Source organism: Magnolia sinica, chromosome 1, assembly GCF_029962835.1.
Source record: "Magnolia sinica isolate HGM2019 chromosome 1, MsV1, whole genome shotgun sequence".
In the NCBI taxonomy this organism is placed as follows: Eukaryota; Viridiplantae; Streptophyta; class Magnoliopsida; order Magnoliales; family Magnoliaceae; genus Magnolia; species Magnolia sinica.
The window spans coordinates 7,435,749-7,450,701 of NC_080573.1; the positions used below are offsets into that span (position 1 = coordinate 7,435,749).

Below are 14,953 nucleotides of genomic sequence, written 5' to 3' on the forward strand. Positions count from 1 at the left end.
AGGCCCTAGGGATCCTTTCTACACATTTCTTTACATTTAATGAGATTCCACCTATCCCAACTAACTATGTTGTTTTCCATATTAATTTAGACTATGAAGCTTTTAGGTTGCTCTCTTGTGTTAGACCGGCTCACATGTCTTGTATACCTTGTATACCTTATATAGCTACTATACCTTGTATAATTCGTTTCCGTCGATAGAAGATTCTGATTTTATTATTTTCCTTCTATAGATGACTGTAATCTCTATATATTCAACTCCTTTGGGTTGTCTCAAATACAGAAATCTTTCAGCTCCTCTCTGTTTTTTCACTATTTACATGGTATCAGAGCTTCACTGATCCAAAATCGGCAACACCTGTCAGATCCGACCATCTCTGCGTCCGGTCACCATTCTGCTGCGTCCGGCCCCCATCCCTGCTCGTCCGACCGCCATTAGTACTCTACCACAATATAATAATTTTATAAAAAAATTATGTTTATTTCTCAATAATTTCCCCAAAGTTGAAATCTTAAAGAACATAAAAATAGACTCTTTAAGCAATGCATTTTAACATACACTTGTCCACATACTTTCTTCTTTTTTTTTTTTGAGCGGGCAGTTGGGAACCACTGCCGAAAACAGTTGCCACCTTAAACATTCCAAAACCTAATAGAGCATGCAGTTTCATGCCATCCGTATGGTCACCTCCGTTCAATGTTAGAGATGATTACACCATTGATAGAACATGGTTTGTCACCTTCCGATAGTTGATTTTAATCAATGACTACTCTCCCCACAAAAAATCTGAGCTGCGTCATTGAGTCACTTTTCATCATAACAACTATAGATGACATGGTGGGGCGCCTCGCCGCAACTTCTTGATTGAACACATAATCTATTCTTTTGAACGGGCGGTCAGGAACCACTGCCGAAGACATTGCCACCTTAGTCATATTGAAACACGATAGAGCATCCAGTTTTATCTGGCCCATTTGTGCCGTCACCTCGGTTCAATGTTAGAGATGGTAACTCCATTGGTAGAACATGGTTTGACGCCTCCTGATAGTTGATTCGAATCAATGACAGCTCTTCCCACAAAAAATCCGGGCTGTGTGGGTTGGGGTAGCGTCATTGGGTCACTTTTCAGCATAACAACTACAGATGACATGGTGGGCCGGTTCGCCGCATTTTCTTGAACGCACAATAGCCCAATATGGATGCATCTCAGCACATCTTCAGTGGGACATGCCTCTGTGATCAATGGATCGAACAATTCCAAGCACTTTCCTTCGCACCATAGTCTCCATGCCTGTAATTTTACATTTCACGGAATACCAATTAAAATAGCTTAACAGCAAAACAACTACTAGAAGAGATTACTAGAGTTCAGGCTGGCAAGGCCAAGCTAGATTCCAGGCTAGGCCTGTCCTGTGCGGTCCATTTATAGTTGTTACACAGAAGACAAAGCCTCATTAGGAAGCTCGCTGAGATTGGGTCTATATTGCATATCTGATTATAAAAATGGGCCATCTGAGGCCTGCCCCACCTGACCGACCTGAGCACAAACTCAGTTCATTCTGCAAAGAATTAGAAGCCAAGAAAAGGGAAACCTACATAAATGAGGAGGCTCTGGGCATCTCCGGGGAAATGAAGATAAGTGTTCTTTTTCCCACTTACAATCTCTAGCAGCAAGACGCCGAAGCTAAACACATCAGACTTCACTGAAAACAACCCTGCCATTGCATACTCAGGAGCCATGTATCCACTGTATTCGATCAAAGTAGCACAACAAAATTAGAGGTCTAACATCTATGCGTGTGCATCAATCCTTTTATTATCTCTTCCTTCTAACCTAATGTGGATATACTTAAACAAGAAAAAAGCAGAAAGAAATTCCATTTTCTGGCCATGAAAAGAAAGGAAATATTTTCACTTACTAAGTTCCGACGACTCTTTTAGTACTCCCTTGACTTTGGTTTCCTCCAAAAATCCTCGCCATGCCAAAATCTGAAATTTTTGGATTCATTTCATGATCTAGCAGAACATTGCTAGGTTTTAAGTCTCTATGTATGATTCTGAGGCGAGAGTCCTCGTGAAGATAAAGAAGGCCCCGTGCAATTCCACCAACAATTTGAAGACGTTTTTCCCAGTTGAGTTGAGCACGCTTGTTTGAATCTGGCAGGTAAGATGATAAAATAAGGCGTTTGTACATGCTCAGTGATAATAAGGGTTAATTTTATATGCCCCATTTGTTTTGGATTACTACAAATAACTACCCGTAGTTCCAAAGATTCACTACATGTTAGCAGTATTATCTTTTAGATGTGTGACCCACCATAGTGTGTGTATGTGATCCAACTCATTCAGCGTGGTTGCTCCACGAAAAAATAAGTCTAATGCAATCACTAGTTGGACTACAATGTGAATTTGAAGGATTTCAGGTGGTTTTCATTATTTTCATTGGTGTGGTGCACCTGATGACTGATTTGATGTAATCTTTCAGAAATCCAATTGAATGGTGAAGTGACACTGCTGGACAGGTTAGATGCCATTTGGGTCCTTACTCTTACTCCGGTGGTAGACTCTTATGAGTTTCAACACCTGGGGCTTAGGGCTTAGGCCAGATATAACGAAAAGAGTTAAATTATCAAATTTTGAAACTGTCTAAACTAACATTTATTTATTTATTATTATTTGCATCCTCCATCCACGATCATGATCATCATCTTCATCATCCATCAATTATGAATCCCTGGTGTAGATGGTTTGGATCATTGAAACCACCCTAATTCCAATGTATTGAATGGGAGTTGCTAGCAGTGCCCTTTAATTAACCACTCATTACATATAATGGTGGCCTACTTGATGATGGGATTGGGCAATTCACCACAGGAAGCAGCCCTAGACTACAAGCCCGAGCCCATTTCCCTCCCTGCAAATAGTTATGGGGGGAGAGAGAGAGAGAGAGAGAGAGAGAGAGAGAGAGAGAGAGAGATCCAAACCAAAGAGAAAGACATCAAGGCTGGTGTTGGGTAAGTATTCGTAGATGAGCAGCTTCTCCACTCCGTCAATGCAGCAAAACAGAAGCCTCACAAGATTTCTATGTTGAAGTTTTGCAATCAATCTAACTTCATTCTTCAACTCCTCCAGGCCTTGTCCAGAGCTTCTTGAAAGCCTTTTTACCGCTATTTCCTTGCCATCAGGTAACACGCCCTGTTCGAATTTTCATGTAATAATTTCTTGTTGGGGAAGTTAGATTGTCCACCAATGATGGTATTAACCAGTCCTTCCAAGTTAGGTTGAAATTTTTATTACCTTGTAAACAAGGCCAAATCCACCTTGTCCAAGCTTATTTGCCTCCGAAAAGCTATTGGTGGCAAGTTGTATGGTTGCCAAATCAATCCACGGCAATTCATGACTGTCTACCTGACTTTCTCCATCCATCTGTGCATGTGTGCTATTTGGAGGGCCCAAATCATCCAACAAAGCTCCTTGCCAATGTCCCTGCATTGCTGGAAACAACAGCAACTATCATTGCGAGGTTGATTGTTTAAAGACTGTTCTTCTATTATAAGAACTAGGAAATGTGATCCTTTGGTACCAGTATTCCTAAGTATTCCTAAAATTAGATCTTTTTAGTAAAAAGAAAAAAAAGAAAATATTTTTTAATATTCCTGGATACCATCATCCCCTGGTTATAGATAACTGCCAGGAATCTAATTAGTCCCTGTTTGTTAGACGCCCAAAAAATGAGTTGATCTCATTTTAGCTAACAGTAATTATGTATTAGAGATCTTGATTTCTAATGCATAATTACTATTATGATGAAGTCATTATGCATTAGAGATCAAGATCTTTAATACATAATTATTTTTAATTAAAATGAGATTAAATCATTTTTAGGCGTCTACCAAATAAGGCCTAAGAATTTCCAGGATTTTGTGATTCTCGGGTAGAAGTTTACCTCGTTGTGGTCTCTTCCTGCCCCATTTACAGTAGTATAAGCATGAACCCAAGATGGCCACCCCTATAAACGCTGTCACGCTGGCGAGGATCGCAATTTTTGTTGCTTTCCTATCGTCCCCTGTTTTAACAGTGAATTCTTTCCATTTCAGTAGCAATTCTACAACTAGTAAGCTCTGCATATAAACATACACTTCCAAGTTTTCCAAGGAAACCGTTTATCAGACATAAAATCTAACCATTCCCTATGAAATACTATGCCGACTCTAACATCATCCGAAAAACATAAACACGAAGGAATGAACTCCCCATCAACCGTACAGGCCTTAAAAGTAAAATCATCTCAAAGAACCTCAACTTCCAAGTATTTTTCCCTTCAAATCTGTAAGATTTTAAATCTATTTTTAAGATCTCGAGCTTTATGGGATGCCAAATGGTTGCTGTTTTTATGATGTGATGATGTGATTATGATAATGGTGATAGTGATGGTTCATTTGAGAGCATGGAAATGAATTTCTGGATTTGGAATCTTGTATTTGAAGTTCTATTTGGTAACTTGGATTTTCATAATTCTGAATTTTAAAAAGTGCCTTTAAGTGCTAGGGTTTTGACTCTTGAATTTGTAGAATTATTTTGATATATCCACAAGATTATAAATGTGATGAATCAAATGCTCTCAAATATTCTAAACATGATATACATGTGCAACATAAGGAGATCCTTATATTGAGCTCATTGTAAGATAGGCTTGGCCCAAAATTAAGGCAATTCCAAGCTATTGTTGGCCTATAAAAGTGGGCTCAATTATTCTATATTTGAAACTAAATCCTATATCTCTTTTTGCAAGATTGTCAATTTTTCTATGACGTGGCCCATAATGATTACATGGGATTGAATTTTGTAACATCCCATTATTATGATGTCAATGTAGGGGAACATTCAATGGTGTAAATGAATATGAATGCCTTAAGGAGGAGATGGTATTTATGGTGGTTGGAGATGACTCTAAGATCTTGAATTTTAAACCACAGCTGAATTAAAATCAAGGATTTTTCAAGGGTGATAAACAATTCCACTTTTTTAAATCCTAGATTTGGTTTTCCTTTTTCTTTTTCTTTTTTTGCAATTGAAACCTTCCTAAGGCCACCAAAGCTTTGTATTAGGCTATGATTTGGTTTTCCTTTTTTAAAAATAAAAACAAAAATAAAAATAAAAAATAACCGTCAGCTTTTATATTCATCTAGATTGGTATTACAGATGTTTAATCACATCGTAATTTCGGGTAGGCCCACCGACAAAAGGTTGCAGGCCCACTTATCGTAAAAGCTAACACGAATTATGCTTCCTGTAAGCCACCTAACCCAACTCTATCCCAGAATAACAGCCCACGAATGGAAGAGGGAAGCTCTCCCAACGATCGGTTATGCCGATTCACCAGGCCATCACTCCCCAGTCATGCTAAATGATCCGCAACAGAGTTGGCCTTCCTAGGGGTGTGTGCGATGCGGACCTCCATTCTGCTCCTAAAAGACTATTTTTCTAACCGCCCAATACCACATAGACCATGAGCATATGGATTGTTTAGAGAGGACAAATACCACTGAATATGGGTTGCTCTCCACCACCACCTTGGTGATCAATCCCAACCCCGCACACTGAGATAGGCCATCAAGGATTGCCCTTATCTCTACCCTTGCGTTGGAGTCGAAGCCATACCCGGCGGAGAAAGCAAAAAGGAAATCACCCAAGATTATTTCTACCGACTCCCCCCACCCCCCCTTTAAAGGACTCGAATTTCCCATTGCGGACTAATCTACGTTCATTTTTACCCATCCGTGAATAGGTCTAGCCCACTTGAGGAATCAAAGTTTCAGCATATTGGGCACTTGTCCTTCGATCCCCAAAGTTCTAAGAGTTATTTCCAATGATAGCCTTGGAGCCTTGAATAGAGGCAAGAGGGGACTGATTAGGCTGATCCAGCGATGGATGTTTGAGATTACCTCGATAGTGTGAATCTCAGTTCTTTCGAAGCGGGTGATGTTTCTTGCCTTCCACAGTTCCCATAAGATGAAAATGGGTATGACGCCCTTCAAGTGGATGAACCTACCCAAGGTAGTAGATGTAGCCCACCATGAGTTGGCCCTTCCAACCGCCGTTGCAGGGATAGGCCCTCGTATGTTGAAGAGTTGCCCATAGCACCCCGACACCTGCGTTGCCATGTCACCCAAGGAAAATAGGTGGTCAATCATCTTAATCTAGGGTGAAGATTCGGGAGAGCAACATGCGCATTTAGATATGATATAGACCCCTTTGTTTTGAATTATAGAATCCATCGGAACTGCCCTATGGATGATCTCCCACGTGAGGGAGAGTTTCGGCAGGAGCTTTGCGTGCCACACCCATTTCGACCAAGCTTTCTTATCGCCCTGAGATCTAATACTCTGCCAAGCTAACCCCATGGTTAGTTTGCCTGAGATGGAGTCTATCCAGATGCACTTATCGTCCGCAATGGAGGTATAGATCCCCTCGTCAGATATATGATCGAGGACTGCCTGAGGGAGGATTGATTTGGTTTTCCTTTGATCCTATTGTAGCTCACTTTATGAACATGTTAGATTTCATATAAACAATGCAATAAGCTTAAGAAGGATTCAATAATGGGCCCCTATCCCCACTGTTCCATGGTTGCATAAGCTTGATTTAACATGATATGGTGCAACTAATGTATATATGTCACACACACGCACATGGTGAGTCCCAGTGTTTTTTTTTTTTTTTTTTTTGTTGCATGCGCTCTCTGATGAGGTATTGCATAGCATTTTGTTTCAAGCATGCATAATGCATTGTTAATATGATGTAATACAATGCAAAAGGAGGCTGCCTCAAAAACCTTTTACATTAGAGAATGCTGGACTTTCAAATCAATGACCCACAAAGCAACAGACAAAAGAAATGGTCCATATTCAATGGAATGTGGTAAATTATGAAAGTATTAAAGTATTTGTGTAGGAGAGATTCATCATTCTGTATCATATATTGATGGTAAAGCACTGCTCGTAAATGGTTTGGAATACCTAATGCACCTCTAATCAATTCGATTAGTCAGCCACAAAAATCTTCTACAGAATGGACCAGATATGAGAAGAATATTTGAAAAGCCAACAGTTTTAGATTTATTTATATACTTTTTAAATGGAAAACATTCCGGATATGCAGAGGATTCGAGATCTACAAGGAAACCTAGCGAGCGTTTTACCGCCTCGACAACCTATAAAAGGAGCAATCAAAGAAGAGCTCGATGCCTTACGCTAAATACATTTATCGATTTTTTTTCAATTTATCTCTCATTTATCGTAGCATAGCTTAGCCTAATTCTAGCATATATTACTACTCCATGGAGGCTCCTGCTACAGTATCATAAGAGTATATTAACTATCTGCAACCTTAAGTTGCTAAATCATGATAAACTAAGTTCTGATTTAGCTAATTATACTAATCCAGTCACATTCTATTGACTAATCCCTTCGATTGTCTGTTCCGATAAATAAATCATGTATTTATCCGTCATTTACTTTATTTTTTTTTTATCGTTTAATACTTTTTCGATTGTAATGGGTCATATATTCAAATATTAATCAAATCAATACTATTTAGCCTTCTTTTATTTATATGTTTGTTTATGTTCTTTTGAGAAATATCAAGCTAAAGTACTGGTGAAAGAATAAATATTTAAGTTCATAGAGTAAAAAGAATTCATACCGAAAGCTATAACCCTTACCCTTTCACAATTCATATGATCGTTGATCATAATGGGTTATTGAGAGGATAGCTAAAACACTACATCTAATCTCTAATCAATCTAACTCAACATAGGGACTCGGACCGTTCAATCAAATATTGAGTCGAGTAGACTAGCATATTCGCTCATCATACCCACACACGAAATCTAAATACAAGCCCTTATTCACAAGTGTAGCCTAGTGTTTGATTGAATCCAGGCAACAAACATCTAAATAGTTATCATTATCAAATGATGGTCCATCTTGTACAAACACAGGACAAGCAGCAGATTCTTAACATAGTAATGACCACAGTATTGAATTGTGTGGGGCCAGCAGTACTGATGCGTATATACAATTTTGTGCATATGGTGAAACCCATGGTAAGAGTGACAATGGGCTGGTTAGGCCCAATTACTCTAGCCCACGGGATATGAGTCTAGCAAGGGTAGAGTGACAGGTTTGTGTATTAGTTTGAGCCTGATTAGTTATTGAGCTGTGGTGTGTGTATGCCTTCATTAAGCCCAACCCAAACCGTATCATATTATATACCATATGCATTTTAATACATGTCCAGTAGTCCAATTAATATATAATCATTAATTGTTAATTAACAATGATACACTCATCGTAGCTAAAACACATTGCATATTGCCCTACGTTGCGTATGGTGTATGTGCCATCCATTTCATTGGCTAGTCTATGCAGCTTGCATGACATCTAAATCCAACAAAATCTCCCATGAAAGTAGGATTAGGATGGCTCATAGTAAACAGATGTTACCTTTTCAGACTTTTGACGTAAATTATCACATTGAGAGCCCATGTGAGCGACGGGTTGGATGGCACTCGCACATGAAAGTGGTGCATACGCGAGAGATATGAACCACTCATCATGAGCACAGCACCATGGGGATGGCCAGGCTTAAAAGTCAGGCAGGCCTGCTTTTCTGGTTTGACACGCATCTATGTTCAAATGCGACTTCTATTTGTAGTGACCCGTACAGTACCGAGTTCGGTGCTCCATGGCCCCACCATGATGCACCTGTTTTATCCACACCGTCCATCCATTTTTCCAGCTCGTCATGAGCCCAAAAATGAGTCAGATCTAAATCTCAAGTGGACTACACCACATAAATTTGTGGTGATTGAACTTCTGCCATACAAATTCCACAAGCCCCATTGTAATGTTTGTTTGCCATCCAACCCAGGAAAATTCAAACAACGGATCCTCTGTTTGCGTCGAGCAGCCAAATTATGGTTGCTGCAGTCTAATTGGACCGTGAGATTGTGTAATTGCATCGGTGATTGAGATAGACCAATCTCTATTCAGCAAACGACGAAAAAAAAAAGGCAGGAAAGTCGTGCTTTTGGCGAACAGAGGATCCGGACTCATTCAAATATCATCTTCACCCAAAACTTTTGACCCCCAATAAGTTGGTGGGTGTTCAATGACAACATTATCACCTGTGGTGTGGTCCACCTGATATTTAGATCTGCCTCGTTTTTGTGTTCAACCCAAAAATGATCCGGAAAAATAGATGGACGGCATGGATAAAACACATACATCATGAACGAGCCGACGGAGCACTGACCAGCTACGATCTCGGCACCGGAGTGGTCACTACAGAATCCCAATTCTCATAATAGGGAATATTCCAATCTTTCAAACCGTCTGTTTCTCTCACCAGCTGTGTGGGGTGGGTGAGCTGATCCCAAATGGTGGGGTCCACCTGATGCACGGTGGTGAAAGCAACCCTTCATCTGGCAAGTAGAAGAGAAGAAAAGGTACACGTACCGTCTCCCTGTGGAGGTAGGGGAGCTAGAACTGGGGTTTCTGGTGGTGACGGCACCGGCGTCGAGGGTCTGTCGGAGAAAGGATACACCTCAAATCTTATCCTGCAACTACCGGTGTAGATAACTCCTCCTGATTTTCCGGCACAACAGCTTGGTATAAGGTTGACTGAAGATTGCAGACAGGTGAAGCAGGCAGTTGCCAATAACTCACTAGAGCACTCTGCTAGTCCGTATATATTCTGAGAGCTGGTAACCTGAATCTCTCCAGCGGCGTATATGGAAGGACCGGAAGCAACAGCAGCTGTGAGATTCGTCATCAATGTAAGCAATTGCTTATTGAAAGCTATCGGGTCTGTTACGTTCGTTACATTTCGAAGCGTATACTCGATTCCATTTGTAACCTGGGCGCTCAAGTTCCGTTCTGAATAACGCAGGAGACAGTCGTTGTTACGAATGACTGAATTCGTTTGATTTGGGCAGTGATGCTTCATTTCCTTTTTTACTTCGCCTATGCAACTCGTGCAACTTTCACGTGTATAAGGTAAGAAGCATATGACGAGACCGTAGACCCGGTCGGGTTCATCGCCTGACGTCGTATTGTATGAGTGCTGGGCAGTACGATTGAGAGGAAGAGTAAGGAGGAGATTATTGATATTCTCCTCGAATCGGCTTCCTGAAGTATAATTCCGAGAGTTCACACAGAAGCTGATGATGGGATCCTGAGCGCTGATTGACGATATGAAGAGGAATAGCAAGAAAGTAAATTGGAGTAAATTGATGTCTTCTGATACAAGAAGATGACGCGTCATTTCTGTAACCAAAAGACGAATCCCTTTGTTTCTAACCAGGGACTCGTTATAAGAGAAAAACAAGGGATATTTCGGACATCCCAATCGACAGTAACACCTATCTCTTCTAGACCATTTGGATTGGCAGCCATGAACTAGATTCAACGCTGATGTGCTGACCTACCCTGTTGCAATAAGTCTTGAGATAGACGTAATCCGTACCATATATGGAATTAGATTACTTGGTGATCCGGTCACCGAAGGATGGGCAGAAATATCCTTGATGACCCTGCAAGGCTGGATAGGATTTGATTGAGCTGCGTGTAGCTGTCAAAGATGGGTGAATGTGTTTGAAAGTTATTCCGTCAACTACGTATTAGAGCCTCATCTCTTATAGCGGCAACTTAACAAACCAAGATTTTCCATTGACCCAACGTAGCAGGATTTGATTGGGACATGTCCTGATGAAACCCACGCAAAGCATGTTCGTCCCTATCAATTCCTGCCACATTGGGCCACTGGGGATATCTCTGCTGATTCGTCCCACCATAGATAAGGCAAGTAGAATATGACAAGTTTGCTTCACAATCAGTTCTGGGGTGTGTTATAACATTAAAAATTCAAAAGATAAAAAATATTTTCTAATTAAAGTTAAGAGTATTTTAGGAATTTCAAATTGTTTGTTTTTTATTTCACGTGCAAAAGTCATTCATCAACTATGCATTTTACCCGTTCAGAAAAAAAAAAAACCATCAAATGCCTTTTTTTTGTCAGATATATACCTTAGAATTCAAATTGCGACATATGATTACTTATACTCGATCAATTAGATATTATTGCGAAGATACATACTTGGAATACAAACAATTCAAAATAAACTATCTAAGCAAAGGGTAGCAGCTTAGATGCATCACGAACCAAAACTTTATTTTAATTATTAGATTGCCGGACATTTGTTTTGACACGCATAACTGAAAAATATGCTTTGAAAAAACAAGTGTTGAATAATATCCTTTTGTCTTATTTTTCAAAACACAAGGGTCTGCTACCAAGTGGTTAGAATTTCCCAAACAATGTGAATGGTTTTGCAATTAGTCAATTTAGTTTTTTCTTAATATATTCAACATGTGTTATTTCAAATGTCAAACATGTCAAGCGTTCATATGCAGCCGGAGTATCACATACCTCTTCCTTTCTCCCCTAAAACTCAGGTGCTACCTTTGAATCCTCTACAGCAATGGTTTTGTGGAACCTTAAACACCCAAGCTCTTTGAAGCCTGTTGAAAATTAAATGCCTCGAATCTGTGCTGAAACAGGGGCCTTCGACGGATCGACATTCTGGTCGACCGATCGAAGGATATATATTGAAGTAAATTGCTTTTAGGGCAAAACTCTTTAAACAATTTTTAGTGTTTTCGACAGGTTGAAAATTTTGGTTGACGACCAATTGACGTACTGCGCAGTTTGTGCAGTTTTACATAAATTATTTCTATTTTCATTTTTTACTTAAATAGGAGGGTGTAAATGTGATTAGAGTAAGGAGAAAAACATGCTTAAGGGTTGAAAGGGTTTTGGAGAGAAGAAAAGCTAGGATTTTCCTCTCGTGGCTTTGATTGGTAAAGTTCTATCTCTTGTATCTTTGTTATTCATAGTGCATTCTTACTTTGTTCAATGATTTTTTTCTGCAAGGGTTTTTCCACGTAAATTTGGATTATTGTCTGTTGGATTTGGTTGTGTGATTGTTTGTACTTTGCTTGATTCGACTCTATGTGCTTCCACAAGTCCCCAACAAGTGGTGTAAGAGATAACGTTGAGAAGCAGATCAAATCTAAAAGCAAGGTATCAATGGCATCTAACTCGAAATTTGGTGTAAAAAATTCTCTGGTAAAATTAATTTTAAACTATGTTTACAGTTCTTTTATCCAAAATGATGTTCGGTGAATGACCTGTACACAGATGATTAACTCTGTTTTGCAGGAGATGGCCTCTCTACTTCTATGAGATATTCGCGGTAGATTTGATTTTGCCTAATTACTGATTGCAATACTGTATGGTTGATGCAATTCCTTTCTGTGTGGTGATATGTTTTTGGACTGAAAATGTTGCTATTTACATAATTGTGAACTTCCTTACACGCCATATTCCAGATACCTTCTCTTCAATTCAAGTTGTCAGATATTACTTGTTCGCAGGCACTGTGATCTTCTTCTATTGCAAGAGGTGGTCACTGTCTTTGGAGTTAATTTTGATTGCTTTAGTGATCTGAAATTCCTGAATGCATTTCTTTATTACCGTAGAATATAAAGATCACACCGGTATAATGTTTCTGTCCAAAAATATAACGTAGAGGGCTTAGATTACATCCTATTTCATAATTCGAAAGTGGGGCTTTGGTACGATGATAGCTTCATTAGAGTTGCCGAATTGAGACTCGGCGATGTTCGCCTTTGATATATGAAAGAGATTTGAAGGGAGCAATCAGGAGTTGACTAAATATCCCATGATAGATTGACTTAATTCACAAGTTTAAAAGGTATACTTTCATTTTCTATATAAAAATTTTATAAAATTAAAAAAAAAAAATGACAGCTTAGTAGCTAACATGTATTCCTTGCAATTTATTCTATTCCTTACAAATAAGGTAGCAGAAACCAACATCTGTATGTTTGCCCAGTCGTCATTATTGTATATTCAAACTGACCATCTAAACCATTTTCCCAATGTAGGTGGGAGACTCGAAAGGCTTTGCTGCACCAGTTTGAATGAAAGAAGACATTTGATCATTGGTGAGTCTTTTGAGAAGATGATGAGTGGTGTTCGCAATATAGGACTGTATGGAGTTGGCCCACAGGATAATGACTTCATTCTCATCTTCTTGATCTGTTCACTGCAGATCTGAGACGATGTGCACTGCCCACTTGTGTCTGCGCGAACAACCACATCCCTCATTGATCATATGTGTTGGGAGCCTTGCACAAAACCTTAGGATCTAGCCTTTCAAAAAAAATCAAAATTATGGGATAATAAAGCAATGAAATAAATCAAAACACATACCACACGACATAAGAGATTTTACATGGAAAATCCTTAAAGAAGTAAAAACCACAGGACCTCGTCTAGATCAACAATCCACTATGAAGTAGAACGTTACAACCTTCTTCACTCACGCAAGAGTGGATAAACAATAAGAGAATAAAAGAAAAACGGAGAGATCTCACCGATCACAAGGACATAGAAGCACTGAGAGATGTTGATTGCACAATAGATCACCTCCACGAGCATAACCTCCCTTCTACAAGCTTCCTCTCTCTCTTTCTCTCTCTCTCTCTATCTCTCTCTCACCTTTGATAGCCCTAAACCCTTTAGCAAACCATTGCAAAGCTTTAGGAAACCCTCTTGCATTACCTAGAAAGGCCCTAGGCACCCCTATTTATAGTTTAGGAAACTCCCTTTCGCACCCCTTGCGAAAGCGCCTCAGATTTTCGCAGTCCGCACATGATCCAGACTCAAATCTGCGTAAACTCGACTGGTTGAGCAGAGTCCTCGACTAGTCGAGCACAGTTCACTCGACTGGTCGAGCCGACCCTCGACCAGTCGAACACTGTTCACTAAACTCGCTGGACTTTGAGTCGAGTGACCCTCGATTGGTCGAGCACTGTTCACTCAACCGGTCGAGCAGTGCTCTCGACTAGTCGAGTAGCGCGGTGATTCCACTGTTTGTGGCATCCGAACCACACCACATCTCCTCTGACCTGAGAAGAAAAACCCTACCAAATCTTTCCCTTTCTGACTCAGGAGAAATTTACCTTCTTCAAGCCAGCCTAGTTTCTACAAACCTCAAACTTGTCCTTGAGAAAAGCCTTAGTCATCATGTCTGACCCATTGTCGTCCGTGTGGACCTTCTTAAGCTGTAACACCTTCTGTTCCAAAGATCCCTGATCCAATGATATCAAATCTCTATGTGCTTCGACTTGGAGTGCTGACTTGGATTCTTGCTCAAGTGTATAGCACTTTGACTATCGCAATAAACCACGTGCTGCTCCTACTTCAGGCCAAGTTCTTGTAAGAACATCTTCATCTAAAGCATCTCTTTACATGCCTCTGTGACTGCAATGTACTCGGCCTCTATCATTGACAATGCTACGACCTTATGTAGCTTACTATGCTAAGAAACTGCTCCCCCTGCAAACGTGAACATGAACCCCGATGTAGACTTCATAGAGTCTATGTCACCTGCCATATTTGCATCTGTGTAGCCCTCTAACATAGGTTTTCCGTCACCGTAGCATAGACTTAACCTGGATGAGCCTCTGTGATACCGTAGTATCCATTTCACCACTGCCCAATGCTCTTTGCCAGGATTGGCAAGATACCAGCTGACAACACCAACCACATATACTATGTTTAGGCGTGTACACACCATAGCATACATCAAACTTCCTACAGCTGACGCATATGGTATCTTCTACATCTCTTCCACCTCTACCTTTATCTTGGGACACTGTCTGTCGCTTAATCTGAAGTGACCATCTAATGGAGTACTGACCAACTTCGCTGCATTCATAATGAACCACTCTATAACTTTCTCAATATACCGCTCTTGTGATAGTCAAAGCTTCCTGCTACTTCTGTCACGGGTTATTTC

At 40.0% G+C, this 14,953-nt stretch overlaps 1 protein-coding gene across 2 annotated transcripts; it reads right to left on the reverse strand.

Moving 5' to 3' along the window:
• Nucleotides 1–572: 572 nt before the first annotated feature.
• On the reverse strand, nucleotides 573–10,469 carry LOC131238247 (cysteine-rich receptor-like protein kinase 44). 2 transcript variants are annotated; one of them, XM_058236189.1, is made up of 7 exons: nucleotides 9,522–10,469; nucleotides 3,947–4,066; nucleotides 3,298–3,494; nucleotides 2,985–3,195; nucleotides 1,920–2,157; nucleotides 1,597–1,747; nucleotides 573–1,291 (listed from the first exon to the last, which is right to left on the reverse strand). In XM_058236189.1, the coding sequence occupies exons 1-7, from the start codon at nucleotides 10,327–10,329 to the stop codon at nucleotides 983–985; spliced, it is 2,034 nt and encodes a 677-aa protein (XP_058092172.1). In that variant the 5' UTR covers nucleotides 10,330–10,469; the 3' UTR covers nucleotides 573–982. The 2 variants fall into 2 exon arrangements, with proteins under 2 accessions (XP_058092172.1, XP_058092173.1); XM_058236190.1 differs by lacking the exon at nucleotides 3,947–4,066.
• Between the last annotated feature and the right edge of the window lie 4,484 nt (nucleotides 10,470–14,953).